Source organism: Tyto alba, unplaced genomic scaffold (genome assembly GCF_018691265.1).
Source record: "Tyto alba isolate M040663 unplaced genomic scaffold, T.alba_DEE_v4.0 Super-Scaffold_12, whole genome shotgun sequence".
NCBI classification, from domain to species: domain Eukaryota; kingdom Metazoa; phylum Chordata; class Aves; order Strigiformes; family Tytonidae; genus Tyto; species Tyto alba.
The window spans coordinates 1,934,149-1,952,019 of record NW_024881274.1 but is presented as its reverse complement, the minus strand read 5'-3'; the positions used below and the strand labels follow the sequence as shown (position 1 = coordinate 1,952,019).

Here is a 17,871-nt window from a genome sequence, read left to right as displayed (position 1 = left end):
TTTTTTTTTTTTTAAATATATTTTTCGTTGCTTTTTATCCCGGCCGAGGGCTCGGTGCGCCCACGCCGGACCCCGCCGCCCCCCGCCCGGGGCGGGGCCAGCGGGGCGGGGGAGGGGCAGAGGGCGAGGGGGCGGTCCCGGGCGGGGGCGGGGCCTCCGCCGCTCGGGGCGGGGCTTCGTCCTCCGTAGGCCGCGCGCGCCGCGAGGGGGCCGGTCCCCGCCCCCTTTTTCCCGCCGGCGCGGCGGGCGCACGTGGCGGGCGCGGGGCGGGGCGGCGGGGGCGGGCGGGCGCGCGCACTGCGCCGCCGGGAGCGCGCGCGGCGGCGGGGCGGGGCCAGGCGCTGAGCGGCGGCGGCGGCGGCGGCGGCGGCGGAGCGGGCAGCGAGCGCGGGGCCGCGCCGGGGCCGGGGCCGGGGCCGGGGCCGGGGCCGGGGCCGCGCCGGGCGGCGGGGCCCGCCGGGCGGCCGGCGCCATGGGCACGGTGCTGTCGCTGTCGCCGAGCTACCGGAAGGCCCCGCTGTTCGAGGAGGGGGCGGCCACGGTGGGGCACTACACGGCGGTGCAGAACAGCAAGAACGCGAAGGAGAAGGGCCTGAAGCGGCACTCGCTGATCTCGGTGCTGCCCTGGAAGCGCATCGCCGCCGTCTCCGCCAAGAAGAAGAGCTCCAAGAAGGTGCAGCCCAACGGCGGCTACCAGAGCAACGTGACCCACCTCAACAACGAGAACCTGAAGAAGTCGCTCTCCTGCGCCAACCTCGCCACCTTCGCCCCCCCGCCGCCCCCCGCCGCCGCCGCCGCCGCCCTCGCCTCCGCGCAGAAGGTGCCTCCGGCCGCGCCCGCCGCCGCCGCCGCCACCCCGCGCCGGGTCGTGGTGCAGGCGTCCACCAGCGAGCTGCTGCGCTGCCTGGGCGAGTTCCTCTGCCGCCGCTGCTACCGGCTGAAGCACCTCTCGCCCACCGACCCCGTGCTCTGGCTGCGCTCCGTGGACCGCTCGCTGCTGCTGCAGGGCTGGCAGGACCAGGGCTTCATCACGCCGGCCAACGTGGTCTTCCTCTACATGCTCTGCCGGGATGTCATCTCGGCCGAGGTGGCCAGCGACCACGAACTGCAGGCAGTGCTGCTCACCTGCCTGTACCTCTCCTACTCCTACATGGGCAACGAGATCTCCTACCCGCTCAAGCCCTTCCTGGTGGAGAGCTGTAAGGAGGCCTTCTGGGACCGCTGCCTCTCCATCATCGACCTCATGAGCCCCAAGATGCTGCAGGTCAACGCCGACCCGCACTACTTCACCCAGGTCTTCGCCGACCTCAAGAAGGAAAGCGGCGCCGAGGAGAAGGGGCGGCTGCTCATCGGCCTCGACCGGTGAGCGCCCGCCGCCCGCCCGCCGGGCCCCGGGGGAGCTCCCGGCCCCGGCCCCGGCCCCGCCCGGACACGCTTCGCTCGCCCCGGCTCGGATCGGAACCGCTTCCCGGGGGCTTTTCCAGGCGGGGAAAGGCGGGAGCTGCCGCCGCTCCCCGGCGCTGGGCGGGGGGGGGGGGACGGGGGGGGGGACGGGACGGGCTCGTCCGCCGCCGGAGCGGAGCGCAGACCCCCCCGCTTCCCCTCGCCCCCCCCCTCCCCGGGCCGCTGCTTTGCAGCCGTCGTCCCCTCCCCATCCCGCGGGCCCGGGGATGCTGCGGCTCCGCCACCGGATTGATTTCAGAAAATCGTGGAGGGCGCGGGGGGGGGGGGGGGACACGACACCCCCCACCTTTCCCCAGCCGACCCCCCCCCCCCCCCCCCCGAGCCCCGCGGCAGGAGGAGCGGAGCGGGGCTCCGCGGGCTGGCGGCGGGGGCGGCCCCGGCTGCGGGGTCGGTCACCGCATCACCGAGACAAAGACCAGGTTGGGGGGGGGGGGAGGAAAAAAAAAAAAAAAAAAAAAGAGAAAACAGAAAAAAAAAAAAATTTGCTCTAAAGGCTTCACCGGAGGCGGCTGAGCGGGGCCGATCGTGACTTACCGGTGCCGGAGCAGCCGGTAACGGGACAGAGACGCGGGCACGGCCCGGGGCCCCCCGGGCCCTCCCCCCCTGCTTCCTCCCTCCCCTTTATTTATTTTCTTTGAAGAGACTCGAATTTCCCGAGCGGGTCTGGGTTAAGGGAAATAACCGCTACTGTATCATGACATCAATGTGAAATGTCTTGTTCCCATCGTGCACTGATCATGAGTATTGTGTAAAGGATCTACTTGAGTGTGCAAGCAAGGAAAGAATCTACATGCTGCTATATGAATACTTTTAGAACAAAAAAAAAAAAAAACCACAAACTACTAACATACGGGGGGGAAAAAAGAAAAACCCTTCTTTATTCTTTCATTGTTGCTTTTACAGTGGTATTGCGCATGCAAACAGGAGCATTTTGTGTCTTCAAAAAAAAAAAAAAAGGAAAAAAAACACATAAAAATAATAATCAAAAGAAAAACCTTAACAAGAGATGGCTGTAAAAATTACACCCATGCACAAAGACCCGACACCACCCCGGTACCGCAGTCTTGAGCTGGTATTCCCTTGTCAGGCCTGGGGACTGATAAGTTTTTTTGGTTTTTATTTTTTTTTTCTCCGTGTGCACAGTTCTAGTTTAGTTCTGGTCCATCGGGTGTTAAACTCGCAGACGAGAGGGAGAAATAACGTGCCATTTATTTTTATTTTCTATTTTTCACTTGAAGCTCTTCATCGCTGTACATTGGACCCTGCTAATGATACATGTGTACATACGTTTTTTTAGTGCAATCTCTTCTGTAGATCTTTGTTGACCAAATTGGTGGGTATTGTTACTTATTAATTTATATTTGTCTCATTTTGTATGTATGTGTATAGTGTGTTTGTAAGTATGTGTGGTTTATAACCTGACCGACTGTGTCATGGGGCTCAGTGTGCCTGTAATTTAATCCCCTCCCCTTATTTTTATTTATTTTTGTACTGTGCCGATTAAATAAAAATGCACTGACCATCCATTACACGGCAGCGGTTCGTGGCGGAGTCTTTTCTGCAGTCCCGCACCCACGACGCCCCTTCGTGGCGCTGGGGAATTGGATTTGACGACCGAGGGTTTAACGCAGCGTTCCGGGCGCCGGGGTCACCCCCCGGCTGAGGAGGAGCCTCCAGGTGACAAACGGGGTTATTGCGACGCCAAAACTCGCACTCTCCATCCTGGCATCACCTTCCCCGAGCCACCGCGCCGGTCAGAAACTGGCAGCGCCACAGTGGGATGCAACTAACTGTTGGTTTGCTTTTTTATTTATTTATTTATTTATTACAGTGAAATATGTAAACAAAACCCCAGGTCCATTATAGTAGGTTTTTTTTTTTTTTTTTTTTTTGCTTTTACACATTAAAATATCAGCGATTAAAAAAAAAAAAAAAAAAGGGTTCATTGCATTATTGCCCCAGGCTGAAAATTGAATTCAATAGTTAATTTATAGGAAAAAACAGGAATATATATATATATATTTTATATTTTTTTTATATATATATAAAACCAGAGCAGGAACAGATATATTTTATAAAGACACATTTCATCACATACAATATTGCCATCTCATAGTATTAGAAATTTCCTAAGCCTGCGATTTATTGCCATTCATCATGATTCAATACAACCATTTCGTTGGAGGGATAGTGTATAAAAGTGCTGATTAAAACTCCTGCCGCTACCTTGCCTGCGGGTTAGTGCTGCTGGGGGCACGGGTGGACCGGCGGGTACCAGAAGCGGGAGGTGCGAACGGCGCGGCCAGGCCGAGGGTTGTCTGTCCTGGCGCTCCCCGGGGCCGCGGCGAAGAGGCGCCGGGGGGGGGGGGTCCCGTGGCCCCGGCATCGCCCCAACCGCGTGTGCTGGGCGAGGTTGGGCTCCCCGTGGTCCCAGAGGGGGGTGGCTGAGGGGTTCGCCCGCACCTGGGAGAGCTTCTCCTCGAGTGACGCGCGGAGCCCTCCCTCGGGCGCCGGGATCCCCGCGCCGCTCACCGGGACCAAGCGCCAGCGGCCGGGGTGCGGCGCGGGGGTGCTGGCGGGGGCCAGGGACCACCTGGACGCGCGGCCTCCCCGCCACAGAGCACGGGGGGGATTAAGCTTAAATGCAGAGCGAGGGCTCCCCATCCCCGTGGCACCCCTTAACCGCGGGGCTCGGTGGCGGTGCTCGGGCAGCAACGCTGCAGCGCCCCGTCCCCACTCCCCGTGGCCGTGGCACGGCTGTGGGAAGGTTTTCATTAACAGGTCGTTAGGTGAAGAGCCTCTTCCAGGCTTTCCGACCCCTAAAATGCTCAATGAAACACGTGCTGCCGGTTTGCCCGCCTGGCTGGAGACGCGCGTCCCCACAGTGGGGTCCCCACGCAGCCCCCCCCCCCCCCCGTCCAACGGGCTGGGAATCCTGACCTGACCCGCAGTGCCAGGACTGGGGACATACAACCCAACGGCCCCCTCACGCCGCCTCCGCTCAACGCCCCCCCCAGCAGCAGCCCGCTAGGCAGCGGAAATAAAAAGCTCGTTAGTACAGCTGGCTCTCCCGTAAACACCCAGCTCAAGGTTATCTGAGCCGGGCAGCCGCAGGCGCCGCGCAGCGGGGACACGTGCTGCCACCAGACAAGCCAAAGTGGGGCACAGCACCCCCAACATCCCACACCTGCAGCCGGGAAGGCCCAGGAAAACTCTTTGGAGACGCCAGCCTGGATGTCTGCAGTCGGGTCCGTGCTGCTGCCCCTCGCCTGGCGCGGACGGACGTGCCCGGGGGTTAATGTTAAATAGTGCAAAGCGAGGGAGCCGCAGCCCCGGCCCCCAAGCTCCACGTGTTTCTAGATGAACCCACTGGCAGCGGGTCCTTTTAGCCCTCCCGGAACCTCAGCGCTGGGGCTAACACGAAACCACGTGGATCATCGAAAAAATTCAGCAAGGCCACTTGGTCCAAATGGGAACCCACTGGATTTTAGGTCACCGGAGAGGGTAATTAAGGCAAAAGCAATGCAGGGTTAAAAAAAAAAAAATTTAAACCTCTGCACTGTGAAACCCGCTCTCCTTTCTGCTGGTGGAGCTGCCTCCAACCAAGGTGCCTTGACGGGTTAATGAACTCCAGGCAGGGCAGCAGCAAGTCGAGGTGCGTGTCCGGGTACCACCCCAGCTCCGTGCGTGTCCGCAGGGCTGGCAGAGCGCAGCGCGTCTCCCCGGCGCGGGCAGCCAGCCCGCCTTTCCAAACCGGGCTCCGGTTCCATCGGGCTTTGGGCTTGCAGAACCAGACTCCCTGAGCCGGGTATCTTTGGTTCCTCCGGTGGAGGCTGCGTAATATTGCAAAAAATGACACACAAAAAAGAAACACAGGAGGGAATAGTGGAGGGGGTTTAAGAAATCAATGTGGGAAAGGGTGTAAGTACCTATAAATGCTTTTTTTTGGACTAATTCAGAAGCACTTTCCTGATATTCTGGCCTGTTTTGTAAGATGGATACAGGTCACTGGCTATTTTAAGCCTTCATTGCATGTGGTAGTGAAACCCTCTCCTGAATTTGGGTTTGCTAAACCTCTGGCTTTAGAGATCTTATTAGGCACATGACCAAGTCACAGCTGAGCATCTCTAAATTAATCCCCTCGAACAGTCCAAGGCTCGGGGAGGGCGATCAAAGCCCCAGTCCATCTTCCCTCCGCTCCCTCGCTCTCCGGGCTCGCTGTGCCAAGCAGAGGGGGGATGCTAATTCCCCGGGACGCAGAGGATGAAACCGGAACGATGCTTGGTGAAATCCGGTTGGGATTGGTTAATCTTGGTTTCCACGGAGACGGTGCATTTCCGCCCGTGCAGGCTGCACTGGACCGGGTTGGTGACGCTGACGTGCAGAGCGCGTTTCTCACTGCGGAGGCAAAAGGGAAAAGAGGAGTCAGGCAGGAGGGCTGGGACGCGGCCACCGCTGCTCAGAGCCCGGCGCAGGGCAGGGCGAGGTGGTTTTGGGTCGGGATGCAGCCCGCATCAAGCCGAGCACACCGCCTTAAGCCAAGCCTCGGCCCTTAAGCCCAGCTTTCGGGCTCGGCCGAGCCCTGCTCCCGCACGTGAAGGGCTCCCACGCAGGGAACCGTGCACCCGGGGACTCTGGCATCGGGATCGGTGCCGGTGGGGGGATATCGCTCCCGGGGAAAAGCAAAGGCCGCGTTGCACCAGGCCAGCTCGGCCACCCGCTCGCTGAATGACCTTGCGAGCAATCACCCCTATCGCTGTAATTACAACAACGATGATGACATCCCTTGTTCTGAGCTCAGAGATTAAAAGTACAGCATGAAATAGCTAAAAGAATCACAGGTAGGGTTGTTTGTTTGGTTTTTTTTTTTTTTTTTTTTTTCTAATTCCCTCTCCAGGCAGACAGACAGATCGACCAACCACGCAGCCTCTTGGGGTTGGAGCTCCCTGAGCAGAGGCAGCGGCTGGCCGGGCACAGGGCTGGGACAAAACCGTGTCACTGCAAACCATTCCCCAGCCTTTTAACCCTTTAGCCCAGCTTTGGGGCTAAAAATTATTCTCATGGGTGAAATCAGGAGTTTCTGCCACCCACATGGGTTTTTCCTTGGCTGTCTGGGTCCCTGCCAGCGGGGGGGACATCAGGACAGCACGGCCAGATGGCTGCTCACCTCTGCTCCCGCTGACACAGGGTCAGGGCTGGCCGGCAAGGATCTCCCCCTTTGCTAAAGGTCATGAAGGCCACTGTTCTGTATCACAAATAACTTTCCCTGCACCGTAAGCAGAGAAATTCCCGCCTGCTCCCTGGGCTGGGGATGGAGAGGAGGTGCAGAGCCCCACGGCCCGGGGCCCTGAGGCAGGAGAGTGAATTAGGAGGAGCAACGCCTGGGGCAGACCCGTCCTCCCCCCGGCACCGCCAGCCTGGGAAGCAGGAAGAGCTACCCAGGGGCTTGGCCTTTGGGAAATCTCTCCTGCGACCTCACCCACACTTCAAATTCCTGAATTTCCAGCGTTTCTTAGTATAATATTGAATGGTTTAAAGACTCAGTGGCATCCACGTCACTGCCTCTCTCAGTGCTCTCGATACACCACGGAGGGTGTGCTGGGTTTCTCTTCTCCTGCATTTAGCTTCCAGACCTGAGGTCTAGCCTTGCTTCAGCCGTTACGGGGTTTTCACTGATGCAGCACGAGTCCTTCATGCAGCACAGGCTTAGTTTTTACTTCATTAACACAGACTGTTCAAGCTGTGTCACATCCCATAAGCCGCTTTTTTATGCAGCTTCCAAATAATTAAGACGTTCGCTGCTCCCATAAAAATGAATGGTTGGTTGGCTGGAGGGGTACAGGCAGGGCAGCAGCAGGCAAAGCCCCCACCTTGGCCCAAGTATTTAATATTTATTCCTGCCTCAGTGAGTTGAGGCTCAAATCCTTGCTTAGTTTGCTATTTTTACTGTGATTTAGCAGAACGTGCTGCATACACAGAGGAGCCTCTTGGAGATTCCTGCCATGGTGTTCTTGGAGAGCAAGTGTCTGTAACAAGAGTAAGTGCTAATGACTTTCCTTCTCCTCTCCCACAGCCCTCATTGAATTATAGATAAGAAGATAGAGGGTCTGTCACTGTTAGTAGTCAAACCCTGTTGACCCTTTCACACAGTGATAAGGAGCCCAAACCAGGGGAGAAGAATGTCATTAACGTGAATTTTGACTACAAGCAGGAGCCAGACCTGGAGATCAGAAGGTCTCTGATATATTTTGAGTCCTGCAGCTGTGGGACCTTCAGCAAGAAGCGGAATCTCTTTAGGTCCCAGCTCCTGCTGGAATGAGGAAAATCAACTAAATACACGTCTATGTGAAGCTAGCGTTGTCCTGGGACGGTGGGCTCTGGAGAAGCTGCTCTGATCTTCACTCCACGTAAAAGTTCCATTAAATAAGGGCTTCACTTCCACCACTGCATTTTCCAGATCCCACAGTGACAGTATTCATTCATCCTTGATCACGTGGTGCTTTTCTTCATGTGGCAAGAGGTTTCAGCCTCAAAACCTTTTGCTGGAGGAGCAGGACAGCGCCTGAATGACATCCAAAGAGCAATCCACACAGGGATCTGCAAGTCCACACAGGCATTACAAAACCCCCTCCTTGGTCTTCCCCAGTAGGCAACGCAACGCCGAACCCTGCCGCCAGCTCCACAAGCAGCTCCATGTGCTGGGACCTCGCGTCTCTTGGATGCTGCTCCTCTGCTCGGTCAATGGCCAACAAGGCCAAGTGGTTGGAGGAAATGTCAGTTTGGTTTCCAGTCCATCAGTCACATCAGCATCACACTTGTTGGTGCAGCAGCAAAAAGGGGAGATGACAACTGCTGGCTGCAGTGGAGGAAAACAGCTGCCTCTATCAGCCAAGAATCAGGACTAAAAGATCTTCCAAATCTCATTGCTGTGAGATTTTACCAAGTAGCACAGCTGGGGAGATGCTTCCCCAAGTTCCTGCAGAATTTAGATCCCAAAGGAAGAGTCTGAGATGGAGATGGTCCAGTGTAATCCTGGAAGTTCAACAAAGTCTTTCATGGACAAGGGCAACACCCTGTGAAAATACCCTTTGGGGATCACTGGTGATCTGCAAGACCCCAAGCAAGACACTGATGGCAGCAAAGGCAGAGACAAGTCACAGTGTCACTCAAACTTGGGCTAAAAACTCAGTTTTCACTGCCTAATTCTGTCCCACCATGGTACTTTGCTCATCCACCTCTCCATCTCGGTAAGATGATTCAGTCAGGAAAAGGTCATTAAAGTGAAATTAAGGTGGAAGAAAGTTTGCACTATTAAATTTCAAGCTTGGAAACACATCTATTCACCATCCATGCTTTAATTCCTTACGTATTTCTATGGTTGTTACTATTTAAGAAACATCTATGAATTTATTGGTTATTTACGGACAATCTCCTGGCCTTCTGACAATTTCAAGGACCAACTGGGTTTCATAGTAGGGGTGGAAGATCTTGTCATTTAAAGACTTAAGGGCAGAACCGAATGTAGTTATGACTGTTCTGTGGCTGAAGACACAGACACAGTGCAGAGAACTAAGTGACATGCCCAAGGTCACAGGAAACTGTCAGAATTAAAAGCTAAACCCAAATTCTTCAACTTTCAAGACTCGTCTTTTAACAGCAGATGAGCAACCTGCCACAGCAGTCCAGATGCCAGTCTCTTCTTTCATCCTGTAGATCTACTTGATCCAAGGATCCTGCGTTGGTTCAGACCCCATTTCTTATCGAGCACAACATCCAAGCTTGCCCCTCTGCTCAACAGGCAATGACTGCCTGCACGTTACGTCTTCAAAAGACAGTTGGAAAGTTTTTGCCGCCCGGAGAAAACCCCTGCTCTCGTCCTTTTGCTTTCAACCCCTCGCACTTTCTGCACCCCAGGACCCCGCGGGGGTGCCGTGTCTGCCGGTGGCAGAGCTCTCCCCCGCCGAGCCGACAGCGGGATGGCCGGGCGCCTCCGGAGCCGCGGGGTCCACCCCTACTACAGGCTGCGCAGGGGAATTTGTTCTAGACATCAGCCTTTATTTTAGTAAGTCCTTAACAGGCTTCTGAGACACTTCTGCCATCCCTCTTGTACAGACACACATTTCGGAGACCATCTGCACGACACCAGAGCCCACGTAGGTACCGAGCACAGGTCTGCCCGAGAGCAGCCCCGTCTGACGGCAGCTTTGGCTCGGCACCAAGCCCCGACATAACCTGCACACTGACGGAAGCCAAGTCAGCTGGGACAAAATGCTGCTGTCGGGCATCTTCTGGGAAATAAAATGACTTATTTTTAACAACGACTCCATCACAAGAGACAACGAGGTGCAAGCGCCGGATGAGACGCTGCTAGGGAAAAATTGCCAGCCCCCAGCATCCAGGCGTGAAGCTGCCTCCAAAATGTACAGGGAAAAAAGAGTTGTCGTGGGAAAGCCAGGATCAGCCCCAGTGCTGCTCCGGCCCTGCCAGGGAACCACATGATCATTTCTGTACAGAACAAACACTAAGGTGTTGACTTTTTCTGAAAGCACAGGTCTTTATATAGAACTGCAGACAATATTTCTGGGTGGAAACAGCCTCTCTCGACATCCTGGCGCCACAAGCCATGGCCACCAATCTCAGCCGGTCGTGTGGGCTGGGGCCTCTCTTTGCTCTGTGGGTTTCATGGCTCAGGGAGCTCTGCAGGACCGGGCGAATTCTCTTCCTTCAGCTGCCCCAAACCATCGCAGCACGCAGGCTGCCTTTAGCAGCTCGCGTCGCTCCCCTGCGGCCTCGCGCTCCGTAGAGGAGTTAATGGCAAACAGCCGAGGTGGCAGCGCGGGGCGCGAGCGTGCGGAGCGCCGTGAGCCTCGCCTGAAGAGCGCGGCGGCAGAACCACACCCCGGAGCAAGAGCATCGTTGGAAATACAGCGCAAGCTGATCAGACCCCCGGGTAAACGCTGGCAAAAAGGGAAACCAGCGGAGAAGAGGTGACTCCAAGTGGAAGCACTCTACTGGCCCATGAAATATTAGAGTTCTGACTGAGCATTTAATCTAGGACCTCGGGGAAAACGCAAGCCAAGTAGCGCATAAATGGCTGCAGACATCTGTCAGCACTGTTGATAACACAAAAGCATCGATGTCGCCTGTAAGTGGTGGGAAGCAAAGCGGCGAAGGGAGAGAGTGGAGAAAGATCAGCGGGAGTGCCTGCAAAGACAGAGGTGTAAGACTAGAAAGTTAAATAAATGTTAAACAGACGACATGCGTAAGATCGAACACAGGTGACCTGGAATTCCTTGCAAGGAGCTGTAATAGGCATGAAAATACAGCAAAGCACTCGTCGAGGGGCTGCTCCTCACTCGGAGCTGTGAGCTCCATCAGGAAGCGCGCCGGGCCCGGGGCCAGCGGCACCCCCGCGGTCGGGGTGCTCCGAGATGCAGCTCCACCGCTCACAGGGCTGGGAAGGAACCCCGGTTTATGCAGGTTTCCCAGGGTCTCTAAATGAAGTGCTGCCTGCCGACGGACGCAGCTAACACAATCACAGAGCAGGAAATAAGTTCTTTTTAAGAAGCGAAGTTTGGGTAGAAGATGGCAAAGCCAAGAACAGGAAGCGCCTGATTTTCATGACAACAAACCAGAGGGATTTAAATGAGGCTAAGTGTGCAATGCAGTGTGAAACGAGGGCTCAGCAGTAATAAACTAAACGGGATGTATTCCAGAGAGGATTTTTTAAAACAGTCAAATCTTTCTAGAGTTTAGATCAAGGCCTCTTTCTGGGAAGGCAGGCATCACTGTGGACAACTTGGTTAAGGCTTCAAGGGAGCATGCAGCTGCAAACAAGATGTTAGGAAGCATTAGGAGTAGGATGGAGAATACTGAAAAACTGTAACACCTTATGTGCTTCAGTCTCATCTGGATACCGGCTGCAGCCTTTGAGGGGGTTCAGACATGAAAATAAAATAAAAAGGCTCACAGATGAAGTGAGGCTATAAAAAAGAAACCAAAAAAGCAGCAGCTACATTCTGCATGAAGAAAATACCAAGAAGCAGAGAGAGAAACTAGAGAGGGCTAAAAAAAGGCAGCTTTCAAGGTTCTGTTTCCTAACAACAGCCAAAGAGACAAACAGTAATACTAAGAATTTCAAGGTGGGTTAAAGTAGTTTCCCGGGCAATGTGTGATCTCGCTGCTGTGGATCACTCCAGGCTGTGGCGCTCACTGCTACTGGGTGGCATAGAGGTGAGAAAAAATGAGCAGGGTCTAAAATGACATGGGCTATAACATAGGTAACAAACATTTACATATCTGAGTTCCAACAGGTGTCATTTTTGGAGGAGATAAGTGTCTTCTGCAGGAGGGTTTAAAGCTTGTGTGCAGGCGGCATATTTGGCAGGGGAGGGACGGGGGGAGATCTATCTCCTCTGACCACTCGTGGTTTTCTGCAACTTGCAGGACAATGATACCGGGGGTACTTGGGCTCAAAGGAAAAGGTATAGTTCTCACTGTGAAAATTAACCCCACAATAGCTTCAACGGAGACTCAAACAGGAACCTTCTCAGTCCGTACAAGCGTGAAACCCGCCCCAACACCCGCTGGGTGCTCTGCGCCACCCGGCCGTGACCCCGCGGGGGACGAGCCGCTCCGCCCCGCGCGCAGCGCGGGCACGGGCCACGCCGCTGCCCACCAGCAGCATCCCCGGCCCTGGGGAGCCACGGCACGAAGGGCATCGCATGTGAGTGATCCCGGGTGGGTATTTCATTCCAGGGAGGGAGACGTCCTGCTGCAGGTATTCAGAGCCCGCGGGCTGCCGGCGCTCCGGCGCGCTTCGTCTCTGCTCTCCCGCTGCCTCTCGGAGGGGCAGTAACATCTGAAGTGTGCACAGCTTCAAAGCACTAGGTCCCACTTCCAGGAGAGATTTACACACTTGGAGCATAAATTTCCCTAAGTAAGACTCAGATGATTTTGACAGCATCACCCCTCCTGTGACTCCTTGGCACACTTCGTCCTTCTTTGCTCTGCCATCAGAGGGAGAAAACACCTTTTCCCATCCAGCTCTTATTAAAACACCCTGGCTCACATAGCTGCAGGAGGTTAAAAGCAATGATTTACTATCCTGTGCACCTGAGAAAATTATTTAATGTTCTCTTTGCATCCTCATACTGGCTGCTGGACTGTATTAGCACTGTCAAAGGAAATCCCCCTCCATCCAGCGATCCCTTTTTAGTGCAGCCCTGAAGCTGCAGCTGGCAGCACTCTTCATCCCACGGGTTTGGTTACCAAGACTGAGAAGCCCAGGGTGAGGAGATTAACTGGGACCCGTTTTTGGGCACAGATCATTCCTCTCTGCTCATAACTCCAGAGCAGCTGGGTCAGCAGGGAATGAGCACGCAGGGTAGGTAGCGTGCTGCTCCTTCAGCATGTGCTGCGTTACTTGCATGTGCACCAAAGCGACACGACAACATCCGAAACCACAATGGGTTTTCAAAATCTGCCTTGTGAAACCCTCTCTGAGGTCTCATACAGAGAAAGCACGAGACAAACAGGATGTTTTCTAACCGTTACTTGACTTTTAGAGACGTAGGGTTGTTTGCTCTTCTGTATCAGGTGGTCTTGGCGGACATTAGACATCAAGATGGATCAAAGCTATGGAAAAGAGAGACTACAAAGAAGTCAGACATGAATAAAGGAGAGATCTCAAGTCAGGATCAAAAGGCAAATTTCCATAGTCAAAGGTCAGAACAAGTCCTCCAGGCATTTTAATGCCAAGAAAGGTCAGCTGAGTTAGACATGGCTCTGGCAGGTCCTTTCTCACGGTATGATTTTTCAAAATTATCTGCAGTCAAGTGACATTTGATACCAATAATTTTTTTTTGGCCTTCAAAACCAGCCAATGTTTATGGCTTATTTCTAATACAGTTTTGTACTTTGTGGTCTATATTCAGGCGATCACCTCAGAAGCTGGACGAAGTGGCATTTCAAAAGCAATTTTTTAATATGCAAGAGAAGGACCAGGCTACAGTCTGCAGTCCCACGTCATTCCACTGAAAACTCAACCACTCCAGTTAAAAAGTGGCTTTCACTCTTTTCTGGCTCAGACTTGCCCATGTGTCATTTTTCTCTGCGGCTCATGCTGACATCTATTTACCAGCGCAAACCACAGAGCTGCTCGCCTTCGCTTTTGGGAACTGTACAGTACCACATATTACAACACCATGCTAGCAAGATGCGTCAGCAACTCTATTTTTGCCTTTTTAATGAGAAACAAGATTTGTTAATAACTGTATATTCCCAATGAAAAGCGTTACATATGTCCAATGGCACATAGCAAGGCAAAAGCAAAGTCAGCTATTAATACTCCGGTCTGCTGGCAACCGGCTGGTGCACTGAGACGGTTCCTTTTATTCATGTCTGAACCATAAAAGCCACTTTCCTGAGAAGACAGCAGCTGCCACAACACTGATGTGCTTTTTTCATGATGTGTCTGCGGTAGAGCCAGGTATATTCCCTCCCCTCCAGCTGAGGTGTAAACCTAGTCCATTAAATGTTTGTCTCTCTCATTCTTAAAATGCATTTATTCCTACTTGAACCCAAGGTCAGACAGTCCCAGAGCAGTAACAGCGAGCTGCGGTTTGTTCTTCATTTATTTAGTAACTGGGGCATTTTTGCATCTATCCTCGCTAGCCAGAGAGCGATTTCCGGAAAGTCAGCGAGCTGTAAAATATTTCTGTCTCTTCCAGCAAAACCTTTCGTTTCACATGCTGCTGGGCAAAGGAGGATCCCCAGGGTGATGGGGCTGGGGCTGCTCCCCATCTCTCCAGGGCTTCATCAGGAACGTGGGCTAACAGCCAGGTTTCAAAGAAAGACCTAAGCAGCTAAAAAGCAGGCTAACAGGGGTCAGGTCCCAGCCAAACAGCCTCACTACCCACGGGGACTGCACCCCGAAGCTCTTATTTTATGGTGGGAAAGCCTGAAAAAGTGATTTTGAGACATCACTTTGCAAGCACACTGCGTGGTGTATCCTAACATCCCCTTTCCTCCATCTCTGGGAATTGTGATCAAAATAGTGAACATAATTATTCCGCATCACATGAAATTCAAAAAAGGGATCAAAAACTAATTGAAGCTTCATCCTCCAGATGAACCAGGGCAAACTCGCCTGCTCGACTCCCACACCCCAGCCCTAACGCGACCACCGTCTCCGGGCTGAAGGTGTTGGACTTTGGGGTGGGAGAGATGCCCTTTAGGCACCTCAGCTCAGCTACGAACTGTACCCTGATCTCGTTACCACACTTGGGCTACTAATTAATCCCCTCCCTGCCCACCCCGTTGCAGGCACGCTGGCTGCAGCCAGCAAGGCTCGGGCAGCACCGAGCCCTGCCCGCAGCGGGCAGGAGGCATCAGGCTCCTGTGCCTGCTGCTGATGCTCCCCGAGTTCTGCTCCTATTGAAGCTGAGAACTCATCTACGCGCTTCAAACGGAGAAGTCTTGGTCTTTTTTTCTCTCCTCGTGTCATCAGTATTCAACGCGTCATCAGTAATTTATCCCTTACAAAGCATTCGCTAAAGCTGGTCAATGGTTTTCTGGATGAAAAACGTGCATTCACTTAAATAGGGTATTTCCCACAAAATCTCATCAACAGAGCAGGGTTTGTTTTTTTTTTTTTTTTTTAAAAAAAAACCCACACAGTATGTTAAATATTTGATTTTCTCCAGCAGGCAAAATGAAGAATTTCCAAGCTGCTGCGTGAGGGTGGAGAAGGCAGTTCCCAGCCCCACGGGAGTGCCACAACAGCACCCACCTACCAGAGCCGTGCCTAAATAGATGGGTTATTGATCTGACACCCAAACGGGAGGCACCCAACATGCTGCATGCCCAGCTCGAGTGCTCGGGACTGCAGGGAACTGCCTACTCTAAAATCCAATACCTGCCCCTCTTGCCTCCCCTGGTCGCCACGTGCAAGTTTGGCAACATAGGAATTAAATTCTCTCCAGAATTCAGTGTATTTTGCACTCTTGCTACAGCTGGAATTGTAAGTTTTGCATCAAGTCTTCATCACGCCAAAGATTTGCAGACCAGTGACGTGCGACCGTGTTGTGGAGGAAAGTGAAAGGATGGGGAGAGCTGGGCACGAGGCACGTGGGTTCGTGGTACCCGCGGACATGGGAGCGCCGTGGCAGGGGGGAAGGCGCCCACGTTGTTTCCATCCTCTCAAACACCCGTGAGGTTTCAGCAATAACACGAGAAGAAATGTGTCATCTGGGACTAAGAGCCCCAGCAGCACCGGCCCCTGCAAGGAGCAGAAACCAGTTTTGGTGCAGAATTATGCAACGAGTGATCTCGCCAGGTAAGGAACGACCTCCGTGGCTGCGTAACACCCTCACTGCCATGGTCCGCCCTGCCGACGCGCGTGGTGCCGGTGTGCTTTGTGACTCCGTTTACATCCCACTTATTTTTGGATAAACAGAGGAATTGAGTTGCTGAGGATGATGGCTACGCACGCTATTGTCTGGCGATGTGTGCCACTTGCCTTCATCCACTCAAACTGACCGAGTCCTCAACATCAACAGTTTTTCCCAGGGTGCAGCACCAATATATAAACTACAGCTTCTGAAGTCTCCAATTAGTCATATTTTCTCAGTTATTCTGAGTCCTGGCAAAGCTTTTGAGAGTCAGCTCTCATCCGGCTTTCTGCTTCAGTAGGAGCAAACGTGGCCGCACGACGCTGGAGTGTTACATATTTTATAAAAACCGCTATGCCAAAATTATGATTCAAAGTCCTGGGCTGGAGACAGAGTAAAAGCAGAACGTTGGCTCATTCACGGGGTTATGCCAAGAATCCTGCATTATAAATGCACCAGCACATAAATAAAATAAGACCACTTAGGAAGATGAGCACAGACTTGCCTCCCATTTAGGACATCACAGCCCTCAATTCCCAGGCTGAGAAGCAGCAAAAGTCTTTCCTTACATTTTCTTTTCGGTGCTGGTCGTTGCCGTCACCCAGCCAGTGGGCTGAATTCACCAGACCCGCATTTGCTGGGGCGTAGGCAGCCCACATTTGCAATGTCCCTCCTAAGAGGATGCTCTAGGCCTGTTCAGCAGATGCTGATAAAATTCTGCTGGCTGAATTTTTGAATTTAAGGAAGGAAGAAATTAAAAAAAAAAAAAACAAAACACCAAAACTTCAAAAGGAATCCAGCACCTTTCAGTCATCTGGCATGTATTTATTCAACTCCTGCAAGAATGTGAGGTACAGGGAGCTGATGGTGAGGACAGTAAGTATGGGATTATTCAACTGTTTACCACTCAAATTTACAAGGGGGCAACAATTTTTTGGTATCAAAGAGTGGTCAAAACAGCTGATGAGGGCATTATACTGGAAAACGATGCCACAGCGAAGTGCTGCTGTCGCCCTGTCATCTCCCTCTGATACAGACATAATGTACAGTCACCCCGATGGATGAGCAACTTTGCTTTTCCCACTGGTACGTGCAGGGCTATGAATTAAACAGGTATTTTTAGAGTCTGGCAGAGGAACAAAGTCACAAAAAGGGGGAAGCTGCCACCGAGCTTCGTAGAGATCCCTTAAAATTATTGTAAAAAAAATCAAAAGCGTGCACACTTTTTAAGTTCTCTCCTCTTTGTGTTTTTTTTTGTTTTTTTTTTGTTATTATTCTTTGGGATGGGCCTGTGCAGGCGAGGCTGCCGGGAGGGCGGTTTGCTAAGGCGAAGCCGCTCGGCTGCTGCCGGCACCGATGGCTGCGGCCACGAGGCCGACGGCGCGAGGGCTGCCCCCACGCCGAAGGGCCGGGAAGCGGGGTCACGTCAGCGCATCCCACCCCCCCGGCTCCAAAGGCTTTGGTTCAGCGCCGCCCCCGCGCCGGGGACCTGGCTGTCACCGTCCCCAGCTGCCCCGGCTGCGCTCCCGCCCCGCAGCCCGTCGGAACGCCGAGCTGCCGCGCAGGCGAACGGCTCAGCTCCGTTACGTTCTGCACACATCGCCGCCGAGCTCACTAAAGCCGGAGCCTGGAATTTAATGGGAGGGCTCTGACATCCCGGGGAGCATCCACTGCCAGGTGCGCTCGCTCGGCTCCGCACCGCGGCTTCGGCACGGGCATAATTCACCCGGCTGCCTTTGAACGGCGTGTGACAGCTCGTGTGTGCGCGCGGGGAGGGGGGGGGGGATGGAGGACGACTGCTTTTAGCACTACGGCTCGCAGTCACTATAGCAACCTGGATATTCATCATCCCATCTGATGCTTCGTTTCTGCCAGCCAACCAGGGGCTGATGCAGAGCAGCGAGAGATGGATTCATTTATTGCCTCCTATGACTGCTGCTCGGTGCACCCCGGATAACCCCTGTACAAGCTAATTCTGCGTGAATTCCCCTTCCTGAGTTTTTTTTTTTTTTTT

General features: G+C 53.6%; 2 protein-coding genes across 2 annotated transcripts in view; one reads left to right on the top strand and one right to left on the bottom strand.

Moving 5' to 3' along the window:
• Nucleotides 1–331: 331 nt before the first annotated feature.
• On the top strand, nucleotides 332–3,000 carry CDK5R1 (cyclin dependent kinase 5 regulatory subunit 1). The gene has a single exon (XM_042787119.1). It carries the CDS (start codon nucleotides 473–475, stop codon nucleotides 1,364–1,366), a length of 894 nt encoding a protein of 297 aa, XP_042643053.1. The 5' UTR covers nucleotides 332–472; the 3' UTR covers nucleotides 1,367–3,000.
• The window catches only part of MYO1D (myosin ID), a 164,343-nt gene continuing 148,877 nt past the window's right edge, over nucleotides 2,406–17,871 (bottom strand). Inside the window, exon 22 of the mRNA XM_042787118.1 lies at nucleotides 2,406–5,862. Within this exon, the coding sequence (XP_042643052.1) occupies nucleotides 5,706–5,862 (157 nt within the window). The 3' untranslated portion in view covers nucleotides 2,406–5,705. The remainder of the gene's footprint in view (nucleotides 5,863–17,871) is intronic.